Raw genomic sequence first — 12,830 nt, forward strand, 5'->3', positions numbered from 1 at the left:
AATATTTCAACATGAGGATCAAATCTACCCAGCAGGCTTAAAACATAACACCCATGCAGCTTATCACGTACATTTTTTCCCCTTGAAGAACTAGAATTATTTGTTTTCAGAGAAGCTGGGAGCGGGGGAAGGGGAGCATTTTCCTCCACCAGGAAAAATACTTGCAAGTTACTCTCTGCTTTGAAAGAAACACAACCGCAATCTTCAGTTGATAGTCAAAATTTTCTTTTGTTCTCCTAGAATGCACAGTAAATTTGATGTAACAATTTAGGTTGTGTTACACACTCTAAACTTCAACTCTGAACGTATGCAATTCCGATTTAATCCCTGTAATAAAACAGAGTTGTAATTATTTTTCTGACTGACACCTGGCATGAAGGATGCCCCTTACAATCACATCCCTTCTGTATCTATATGTAATCACATCCCCCATGTGCCGCTACAGCCCTTCTGAGGGCTCCAATAGGAATACAAGTAGGGAGCATTCAGCAGGAACTTTGGAGCTCTGCTTATCAGCTCCATAGGAATACTGATCCTGTGGTTTTCATGTCTGTAACACTTTCCTTCTCTGCCTCACCCTCTCAACTGTAAAACATTTTTTTTCTGTTGCTGCTGTTCCCCTGAGGCTTTAATGTTTACACAGCTTTTTCCATGGCTTTGCTTTGTAAGGACACAGCCCCAATTAAAGCTCTGATTCTGCAATATTCATGGAAAAAAATAACACAAGTTCAAAAATTTCTTTTGAAGAGGCTGATTGCTGTTAACCAGCCAACAAGTTAGTTAGTATATTGCTGATTCTTGTTTTCATCTCTCAGTTTGATTTCATCACTGTAGCAATGAGGTTAGCCATATAAAACTTTTCAAATGAGCAATTTCTGGGGAATAAATATTTATTAAATTGCTGCTTTTGAGCACTGGAATCTGAAATATTTTTTAAAAACTAATCAAAATAACTCGAGAGTGACAATCGCATTCTGAGGATCATAAGGATGGAGGGCTCTAATCAAAGCTGTTGAAGCAGCAGGGCTCCGATATACTGCATTGTAAAGGAGGTGGGAAAGAGGGTCCTGGAATCTCACTTAAATCTTCACCTGTGGGAAGGAACCTTTGTAATAAACAGCAGCTCATCTGTCTGCAGCAAGGCAGAAAAAGGTCAACGCAACGGCTGTTAGGCCTTTAATATTTTAATTTAGGCAATTATCAAGGGACCACATGTAGAACCTCTTGTCTACAGAATCCACATGAGGGCATGATGATGACTTTATTATCCAAATGACACAAAAAGATACCCTAGCAGGTGTACTCACTTTCTTCACTAAGAAACACTGACTAGTTTTTATGATGTTATATTCTTTTTATTTTTTAAAAAATGTACTTATTCATATATTTGTGTTTATATATTTATACTTACATATTTATACATTATTTCTTAGATACTTATGTTTATTTGTATAGCATATTTATTCATAGGTAAAGGCAGTAGCACTTCTGTAGCATTTTTATCGCATCTTATCCAAATGTGCTCTACCTATGCTTAACTAGGCCCCCCACTACCCATATCAGGTACATTTAACATTAGCTACTGATGAGAAGGTAGTTCAGACATGTCATGATTACAGAAAAAACATGCAGCGCATTTCCCAGCTACCCTTCTTCTAACTGCTAAACCATCCTTCCTCCCAGCATGTCTGCCTATGTATAAAGTCAATGCATACGTTCTCACATTCAAATCAGAAAGAATTCATTTACCTACTCAGTCCCAGATAAATCCCTTGCCCATGATATTTTTTGTAATACTCAATAAATACGTGTATAAGACATGAAGGTATGACATACATACTCCACAGATACTTGAATTATATCACGACTTTTGTCTCCAAAGTAGCACCTACAAAGTGATTACGTACAAGTGTTCAGGAATGCTTTATATACGCATACATGTGCATGTAAGTATTGATATAAGTATATCATATTTTGACAAAGAAAAAAACATACGAAAGGTGCGTAATTCAGACCCACACTAAGCAGGTTAGTCAGACCTTAAAGTTAATGTAAGAATTCCGAGGCTACCAACTACATGCTCCACCTGCTCTGTGCTTCTGTTCGTATACAACACATACCACTACATAATGTACACTTTTCCCTAAGTACAAGGTCCTAAAAAATGAAAAAGTTACAGTAAGAATTTAAAACTCTTTTAAAACTAATAATAAACTGCATAATTTCCCTTTTTAAAAAAATCTGGAGTCCTCTGTAGAAGTTTAATTTTCATAAAATAAGATGACTAAAAAAATGACAGCAGAAAAGAAATACATTTACCATCTTCAATTCTCTCTGTGGTGCTTACATTTTCAGAGCCTGGTAACAGTAGGTGATTTTATAAACTATATGGTGTGACAGAACTTAATGAATATTGGATGAAAAAGAATCCCTAATTCAACAGATACTCACTATAATGTGCACAACTTGATAAACGATAGCAATACTTATTAGACCTCCAGCATTTACTTCTGCTTAATATATTTCCTTTCTTTTACTCGGTATTTAAAATACCAAAGAAAGATCCTATTGTACCGTACAGCTCATTGGTATTACAGCCCCAACACTTTTATTGCTGTTGTACTACCATTACATGTTATTACACTAGGACAACAGTAGACTGAAAGATTTAAAAAAAGCTTAAGAGGAAAAAAAAAAAAGCACAATCTACGTGCCAGTCCTGCAATGAACTATTAGTGCATCAAATTCCACCTACCAATACATCCAGGTTCTAGTATTTTTCAATTCTTTGCCACATCAAAGTCTTAAAAGAGTTTTCTCTTTCTGGTAAGAGTCACTGAAAGACCAGACTGCTGATCACACTGCCAAAGAGCAATGCTGGAGCTCTTCAGATCCGGCAGTACATTTGCTATGGTGTGGAAGAGCACTGAACGTGAATGCTCACCATCGTAATTAGGGGTTTTGTGGTTACCTAGCTTAAGCTTTGTTATCAAATATGGAAAAAAAATTGGTATTACAAGTACCATGTTCTAAGGAAATTACAGACTACATGACACAAAAATAGCCAGTATATTCCTATCTGTGGCTAACAAAAAAACCTCCCACACAGCCATGCACACCAGTTCCACCAGCTTGAGCAGCTGACACACAAGCACAGGTAGACAATCAGAGCTAACTTCAGACACAGAAGAAATTAATTAAAAAAGCATTTGGCAATACACTACTCGTAAGATGAACTCTGTGACACACCACAAGTCTCCGCTAATCTTTTTTTAAGCCAACTTGTTGACAATTCTAAAATCTAAAATGCAGAAAACAAACACTGTGGCACAATGGGCCTGTAACACTGAACTTTTTTACTCATATTAATTTTGTTCTTAGCGGCATGACATTCTCAGGAGAGAAATTAGTTTCACAGTGGCAGAAAATATGTATGAAGACACCAAATCATGAGTGTCTACATAAAAATAGCTGTTCTATTTTTAATACGACAATAGAAGTAAACAGAAAGAGAACAGCCTAGACACTCCATGTGAGTTCCTCAAGCCATTGCTCTGAAGCCTCCAGCGTAATTAAAATTTCTTTCTTCGGTACCACGATGGACCACGTGAAGCAATCAGGCATCTCCCACCCTTCATTTTCAATTCACCTCTCCCCCTAAGCACAACTCCCAGCCCACCCCATCTACCTGACAAGTGACAGCCCAATCTGATTAAATGCTTGCAAGGGAGGGGACTCATGGGCCTCCATGACAGGCCAAAAGTGATCACCATGGAGATACATAATTACAGCTGTCAACGCGTCTACTGTCCTGCTGGCATCAATTTGATTGCTCCCAGCAATAATGATAGACAAAGCTTAGTGTGCACTCTCCTGCACCCAATCACTTTATCTATTCCGTGGTCCATTTAGCTGACATGCAACATTCACACAAGCAAATAACAGCAGTAAGCAGAACATTTAAGGCATTTTAATTGTTTTTTCTTTGTATGGATGGCTCACAAGCGCAAATGTTATTACATAAAACTCCTGCTGCAGCATTAATTGAAGAAAGATTTGGTGGGACAAAGACTGTAGGGGGTATAGTTTGTCCATTATCACTTGTACTTTCAACAGGTCTCACGTTTGGAAAATTGCAAATTGCAAAAACTTGCAAGGGCAAAATGTTTGACATCCTGTTAGCTATTACAACGTGGTGAAAACTTCTAACAACCATCGGAGTATTCATTATAAATTCTTATTAAATACATTCTTTGTTTCATTAAAAAAAAAAAGTTTAGATACATCCAATGATACCTTTTTCCCTTATCTCCTCTTTAAGATCACATAATGCCTTTTAGATCTTCACAATTTTTTTCTGCTTTCAGGCTTTGAACACAGCATGAAGCCTTAAAGACCAGAAAGGGTCAGGTCCCTTCGGAAAGTACACGGGCAAAAACAATTTAAGAAGCGAAATAAATCATATATCCAATAACATCTCCACACTTAAGATTCCTCCTGTACTCTTTCACTATTATCCATGCAAGCAATCAGACTGAATAATCGTATTCACAGATGGTACAGCCTCATCATTCCGCTAACTGACATAGTGTCATGTATATGTGCGCTTACGACTTAGACTACCTTGATTTTACAGGAAGGCTGTGTCCTCGCTCTTTACACGTAGCAGAAAACACTGTTTGTTAAACAGCCATTCCATATAGTTAGACTGTATCCTGAAACATGTAATAATCACTGTAACAAATTTCCTCTTTAAAGTCTACAAAGCTAAACAGAAAGCACCAGCAGTTTCTCACTGGTGTCCCCAGTTCTCTGTGCTTAAAGAGCCACCTCAACATTTCACTGTCCTTTCTAATCACCACGGTATTTTTACTAAAGCTGTGTTTGAAAAACTTAAGCTGAAAGTTATAAAACGTAACAAAATATTTCAACATATAATGGTTTCCTGTTATACCCAACCTGAACATTTTAAACCCAGTTTGGAACTGTACATTTTAAAGCAGTTTTTCAGGCTGCACAAATAAGTATTGCCATGTCCTGTCCACCACCCCCTCCCCCCTGGCAAAAAACTGGAAAACAGGCCTGATTTACAAAGCTGCTGAGCACATATAGTCTCTGTCTATAAAAGAGACACTCAGCACCTATGAAAACCAGAACCAAGTTACTTACACTTGGCACATGCAATGGTTCCTGATACTGAGACAGTTTACCAATGGATGGCAGGCCAAAAGATTTGTAGGGATCCTGAAATAAAATTCAACACAAGAAAGCATTAAGCTTTTACAGATGCAGAGAAGATAATGGTAAAAAGCTTGAAGTCTAACAGAAATCTCTGCTGGAATAACTTTATTTTCTTCCCCAGAATTACTTGTGTTGGAGTACAGTTCTTCCTCCAGCTACCCCTGCGACTCCAAATAAAGAACTGGAAGCATATAAATTCTCTTGCATTGCAGTCAAAAAGCAGAAAAGAAGTGCACTGCACACAGCTACAGTGCACCACCAAAATATACAAAGATGACATTTTCATTTGCTACACTGCCTTGGAAGAAGGATGGGAAAGTAGGATGGGTAGAGTTGAAAAGAGAGTATAAGGAAAAAAATTTCAGAGATAAAAAGGGCAGTTGGAAATTCAATTATCTTAAGAAATCAAACTGACCTTTATGCCTTTGGAAATCTCCTACATAATGCAATACCCATATTAATTTAATAGGACAGCAAATAAATATATGGCCTACAGAATAACCAAATTCATGGCTAAGTAGTTGGATCCATTACTTATAAATGTGAGGGAATCTAAGTTGAACAAAAAAAAAAAAAAGCCCAAGCATCAGTTACTCCAGGGTAAAGCCTAGTCATACTCAGAATAGCTTCCACGCCAATCACAAGGCAAATATTTATTCTTTATCAAAATAGTTCATATAACTGGTAATCAGTAGAGCAAGTTGAAGATTCTGTACATGTCACAAAGAGAAAGAAAAAAGCAAAATAAAGATGCCCTGGGTCACAAAAGTCTCAATAGTTAAGCGATGGAAAAAACATCTCAAGGTGCTGAATTATGTTTGAAAAGCACAGTTAGCTACAACACTCCTAAAACAAAATGAACAAAGCTAGGCATCATTTTTTTAATTAACAAATCTTGATTTTCATGTATCAAAAATGACAGCAAAAAGATGTTACCTTGAAACATCCCAAACATGCTTGAAAATGGGTTTTATATTTTAGTAAGCTTTTTTAAGGTGAGATAGAGAGTTGTACCATAATTATAAAGTTATTGTCTTGGAAGGCACTTTGAAAGTTTGTCCTATAAACTATAGTTTCAGAAGACATGTAACTTGCTTTTTCAATGACCTATTAAAATGTTTTAGTACAACAACAAAAATTATGTAAGCCATTGAATTTCAACTGTCTTTTTAAGTCAACAAGTTTCAAGCACACAAGTTAAACCTGGAAACACTAGTTAACTGTTAGCAAATAACTCCACCACTTCATCATTAAATGCGAACAGAACATATAGCAAATGTCCTTAGAAATAAACCTTAGTTATCTCTTTTACCATTTTTAATTTTGATTTTTGGAAAAAAGCTATGTTGAAATACAAACTGTATTTTTATATGAAAAAATAAAATTTCTACAATTCTACAAAAGCTCATTAACCGTTTGTGTTACATACACTAAATCGTGACTTTCATATGATATTCCTTGACTTCACCTTGGCATCTATCCACACCTGGGTATTACTACTCCACAATTCAACCACCTACCCTCCTCCCCATTACCGCTCATTTACCTCGGCATAAACTCGACATTCAACCGCCCAGCCGTTGATGGGAATATCAGCCTGTTTGTGCCTGAGAGGGTAACCCTTAGCAACACGGATCATTTCTTGGACTAAGTCCAGGCCCGTAATGCATTCTGTGACGGGATGTTCAACCTGCAAGGTCGAGAACTGTCAGTCAGTAGGTAACAAAAACAACAAAACAAAACAACAACAACAACAAAAAAAAAAACCCTCCCTCTCCATAAACAACCACAGATAAACAAGAAATTAGACCAGCCAAAGAAAAGACAAAGAATATATTCCCACCTTGGTCTTTCTCCCCCAAAAATTTCTACTTGACAAACTCCAGCAACCACCTTCTTTGCAGGGAAGCCCCCCAAAATAAAATAATTAGCAGATCACAGTAACTAAGAGCAGCATACAAAAGGAAGACTATAGAGAACACCTAGGAGAGTTTGGGGTTTTGCAGGGTTGGTTTGGGGTTTGGTTTTTTTGGTTTGGTTTTTTTTTTTTTTCCATTTATTTTACAAATTCAAATGCACCTAGAGATGAGTTAATTTTTCTAAATTCAGAAGCTTTTCCCATTTGATTTTGTTTTGAAAGGACTCACGCTGTAGCCAGAAATATATTTTAACTGAAAATCTCAAAGTAGCTGATAATCAACCCGTTCTGCTACACTTAACACGGCACATACAGGAGCTGCTTACATTTTCCATGGAACTAGCCTACCCTGAATCTCACCCATTCGCCTGCTTTCACTAACCTGTCCTGACAAGCGACCAGATTAGCGTAATCTTGCATCAGCGCAGTGTAGCAGAAATGAGCAGATGGATCCTTCAATTTTTTTTCCCCCTCCAGACTTATCTGTTTAGTGCTTAGCATGCACAATAGCTGGGCTGGACCAGCAGAGTCACTCTGCGCTCTCAGCAAATTGCTGCTAACGGCTTTGGATGATGCTGCCATGGGAATACCCGTCGTTCACACTAACCCAGCATGTGCGTACAAGCATGCACACATGTGCGCGCATATGCACATACACACACGCGTTTTTCTTTGAAATAGGGATATAAACAGAGACATTTACTAACTTTAAGAAAATCTTTACCTAGACATAGTACAGTAAAAAAGCACCCAAAGATAGGAGGGTGCACCATATAGATGAAGTAAAAGGCAGGCATGTTAAAAGCATGTTCTATCACACCGAGACAGCTGTTAAGAATTTCCATATAGAATGTATGACAGAACTGCCATTTTTATTATAAAATGTTTGTGTTCCAAGGGCCAAAATACCTTAAGAAAACACATTTCACAATGGTTTCTCTATCACAAGGTGTCATACCACGTACATTTTGTGACACAGGAAAAGGTCAGTGACCAAACCACTTGTCTTTCTTCCTTCAAGTACGCTAGTATTAAGGAAAACATTTAGTCATTATAATAATCTCATGGCTTATCAGAACAAGAAGATGCTTTGGTCTTTAAGAAAAAAAGCTTTGTAAAAATAAACAGATGGCATCCATAATTAGCCCTGTGTGTGCTGTGAGTTTGTTTAGAGTTTCAACAACATTTTAAGACGTTTTGACATAATTTTAATGACAAATCATCACTGAAACAAGCATCTATTCTTTGAAGGATAAAAGTGACATTGAAATGGGAATCTGATTATACAGTTTAAGGATGTACCTTTGGGATTCAATCTTGATTCTGCCTAACACATGATATTCTCCAGCATGTCAAGCTTAATAACAGTATTTGGAGAATCTATGAAACATCTCAGTGTCTATCCTGCAGTGTTAAATTGAAGCAATTCAATTTCTATTAAGACTTGAAGTTTCTATTAAAACTCCCTAAGTTTTAATAGAAAGTTATCACACATTCATATTTGGACAATAGATCTTTTTCTCTTATTTTGGAATTTAAATTTTAAAAAATTACCTTCAAGTTTAGAACACATTTGGAATTCTAACATTCCAGATAATTAAAATGCAATATTTCTTCTTCTTTTTTTTCCCCCCAAAGACATCTGCATTATTTAGTTATACTGTCATTTTTCTTGGATAGCAATTGGCATTCCAGATTCAATAGCTTCATTGTTGTTTTCAGATTTATTGTTGATGATCAAAATAGGATGGAATGTTTCTGGAAAGAAAAATATTTTTGTTGTTTGGTTCTTACGACTCACAAACATTTATTTAATCCATTCTTCAATACAGATCTTTGACTTGGTCAATATTTTCTTCTGTTTCTTCAAAATACTCCCTTTGTGTCTGCACAAAAAACAGCTTTCAGAAAATATGATGAGGAAAATTTTTTGAGGGTTTTTTTTGGGGGGTGGGAAGAAGTTGTTCTGCTTTCTTTTAGGACTGAGCTTCAACTAGTGCTATTTAGGCATAATTTAGACAGTACCTATCATATCACTAATTTTGGGGAACCAAATACGTTTAAAATGCATTTTAGTATATATTAAGACCATCAGATGACCAAAATGGGGTAGCAGAGAATTTTAACCTTGAAATCGTAGTTGACTTATTTGTAACTTTAACCTTTCACAGAGGTGCACAGCTCAAACCGCACTTGTTTCAGCATTTCCAGTTTTCTTTCAGCAAGGGGAGGGCAGGAGGGGGTCAGTATTTTTAGCATTATACAGAATATGCTTCAGCATACAGTACAAAAGGACAGTAACCAAGCAGTAATGCCACATCCTCGTTCAACAAGCACCCTGCAACAAGGTTTTGGAGGTGCAAGAATCCACCCACAGAGAGATACATGCAGAATCTCAAATTAAAGCTCTAATCTTTTACGAAGCAAGGAAGGATGGGGGGTAGGAGAAGCGAAGAAATCAGACCCCTCTTCTCCTTCCCCTCCCAAAAAAAGAAAACACAGACATCATCATTCCCTCCTTATGAAAGCTCTACAGTAACTGTTGCAGCTATTTGACTAAGGTAATTGCCGTATCTATTTTTAAATCACTTTAAAACCTAGGCTTTAAATGCCTTCCTCTTACTTTTCAGCCTTCTACTTCAGGTGTCACTCCTGTTTTGCCTGCCTGTTCTATTTTCTTCCATTAATTCTATGCTATACCTCCTCTCCATCAACAGCCTTTACTTGAGATTTTATGGATGCTAAGTCAAGGACTAAATTTTTAGAGATGAATGCAAGTATGCTCACAAACAGAGCTGAATCATACTCAATTGATCAACTCTCTTAGCTTTGGACCATACTCAATTTTGTAGTCAGCTGATCCAAGATCTTGCCAGTGAAGCCCTAGTCAATAAGGTAAGAGCCATTGGTGGTATGGTTATATCATAGTGGGTAAATTCACACATTATCTCTGTCCTTTAACGCAAAGGGCAAAACCAGACATGTCTGCAGCAAGCAATCTACAGATCATAGCTATATCAAGACAGCTGTACCTTATTCTCAACAGGACAAGCAGAAAAATTGATCACCAATAACTCTCAATTAGCTGCCGAAAGCATCACCTTTACTAGCAGTTCCTTTACTTATACCAAATCTGGTCATAAACAATTTAAAACAAGTCATCGTTTCAATGCACGTAAGTACAATACATACCTCCTGTAAAAAGTCTTACTCCTCACTTTCTGTGATCCACACACACCTCTTTCTCTGAAAAATGCCACTTACATTCCTGCTTTCAAGTCCACAAAGCCATACCTGTTATGGCCAGCAATCTCGATACGGGATAAAGGGAAAGTGCTTCCCCTTCATACTGGATCTGCTCTTCTTCTGACATCTCACAGCAATCAGATTCCCTGTCAGCATTACAAGTGTTTTTGCTTCCCTAGCCTTTTCCAGTTTATACAGCAAGAGACACTAGTGGTAAAGCCTGTAAGAAAAGAATACCTAAGTCCCAGTTTACAGATGGTGAAGCAGGTACAAAAGAGCTAGAGGAGCCTAACAACATCGCAGTCCAGTTAGCATCCGTCCCCAAAACAGTACGGAGAGGCTGCTAATTCTGCTGTTCTGTGACTGCCAACGGTCTGAAAGCTTTACCATACTGGGGTTCATCCACAGCTACAAAGACAGTCATGCAGTTTTTATGAATAGTGGGAGCTAAGAGTTAAATTAGCAATGACTGCTCCCATTATATTCAGGGGAATAATTTCAGGATGCATTTTTCGCAAGACCATCAAGGTACTCAGATCTAATAGCAAACACTTCTGGATACTCTCTCAGATTGCTCTCTTACCCCTGTATGCATAAGGCATCAAGTTACTCACACACCAGCTGGAGCAGTCAAGCAGACCACAGTGGCCAAGAAAATCTAAATTTCAGTAGACTTAAAACTACAGCCTATGTCACCCCTACTACTGTAAGTCCCTAGTTGGTGTCATATACTCCTTTACATTCAGATAAATAATCTCAAAACTAACTTTCAACATACACCTCAGCTTCTAGGAAACATGATTCACCTGGAGTCCCATGCGCTTTTCTGCTGCATTCAAATCCAGTATCAATTGACCCAAACCCACCAACTTACAGATGCTCCTCAACCCCCTTTATTTTGGTAAGCCTGGTTTCTATTTCAGAGAACTGAACAGCAACAGAGGTGCACGCATGTTCTGCTCTTCAGGCATGCCACCCTCCTGACTACTATGAGCAGGAGCACTCTGGGGTCACATCTTCTTTCTGCAAAATAGTTCACATGTATATGGGGTTTGGGAGCACATAGTAAAAAACAGCTTTTCAGAAAGGCTGCTGGAGAACAGACAATGTTTGGATTAACATACAGAATGAATGGAAAGCACACAGGAATACATAACAGGCAATCTCCTGTGTTGTCCTTTTCTATAGACATAGTATATAATAACAGTTGCTGTTTATTTTCTGATTTATTAGTATGTGATCAAAGAACTGAGTGCAATCAGAACTACAAAAATTTCCATCAACTAAGATGCTCAGGTAGACTTCTTTTATTGTTTCCTAAGTAAGATGTTGCAGAAATAAGAAATACTGCACAGACATTTGGTACCAACTAATTTTTTTAATTATAGCATATAATAACTTTGAAAAAATATTTAAACCACTTCCTCATAGGAATCTATCTTCCAATAATCATTGATTCAATTTTCTCAAGTTTCGTTGCAAGGATTTGTTTCTTTATTGTACTGGACAGATGCAGGTAAGAAATCACTTATGCAGCCTATGAATACCGAATCTGCCTTTTCCGTGTTTTAAACAAGCAGCACACACCTTATATCAACCAGTTATTTAGCTCACAGTTTCAACATAACTTTCTCAATTAACATCCTGCACTTCAAAAAAAAAAAAAAAAATCTCACAATCCAGTAATTCTACACAATTTCCTTTCTCCTAAATACTCCATGGAAGAAAATACAGAAACTCACACCCACAAAACCTACACTTTCCTTCCTAAAGATGCAATTCCTGCATTCGCTATATTAGCAGCAGTGTTAAAGCCCTCTCAGAGTACTTTGTTCAAGGTGGCTCTGGTCACACTGCAGCCATTCTTGGGTTTTCTTTACATCAAATTCACCAAAGGAAAGAAACTAACGTACCCTGTGAAGAATGACCTTTTGTTTCTCTACTTATTAAAAAAGCAGGGGAGCCTCCTTTTTCTCTACTTTTTAAATAGTATTCTATGATAGTTATGTGGTAACGTTGTCTCTAAGATATCACTCCGTGCCCTGGCAGCACTGTTAATGGCATCTTTCAGATTCAATGACTTACACAAACAATGTCGTTCTCTTCTGTCAACAACAATTAGCAATGCTTTTCTGTAGTTCTTTTAGGAAGCCTGAAAAGCAGACAACCAGTAGCTACATAATGGAAGTTGCATTAGGAGGCAAGAATGTGGCAAAAATCTGGTTAACTGTTGTCGGCTGACCCTCTTGTGTGAAGAAGTGTTGTTTGGCAGCAAAATCACCTTTTCTTTCGGTTCTAAAAATGGCCATGAACAGCTGGTATAAACTGTGTGCAGAATGGATTCTGGTGGGCTTAGGGGATTGGTAATGGGATAAGAGACCTTTCACCTTTAGGTCAGTAGTTCAAATCCAGCCCAGGTTAAGCA

The 12,830-nt window shown here is 37.5% G+C and overlaps 1 protein-coding gene across 5 annotated transcripts in view; it reads right to left on the reverse strand.

Annotated features, from left to right (window-relative positions):
* Window positions 1-12,830, reverse strand: part of PCCA (propionyl-CoA carboxylase subunit alpha) — a 300,837-nt gene that overhangs the window by 160,969 nt on the left and 127,038 nt on the right. For all 5 annotated transcript variants that reach the window (XM_030036718.1, XM_030036720.2, XM_041128640.1 and 2 more), the window contains 2 exons: window positions 6,788-6,931; window positions 5,170-5,244 (listed from right to left, as the gene is read on the reverse strand). In XM_030036718.1, coding sequence (XP_029892578.1) covers window positions 5,170-5,244; window positions 6,788-6,931 — 219 coding nt within the window. The remainder of the gene's footprint in view (window positions 1-5,169; window positions 5,245-6,787; window positions 6,932-12,830) is intronic.

Source organism: Aquila chrysaetos, chromosome 14 (assembly GCF_900496995.4).
Source record: "Aquila chrysaetos chrysaetos chromosome 14, bAquChr1.4, whole genome shotgun sequence".
Lineage (NCBI taxonomy): Eukaryota > Metazoa > Chordata > Aves > Accipitriformes > Accipitridae > Aquila > Aquila chrysaetos.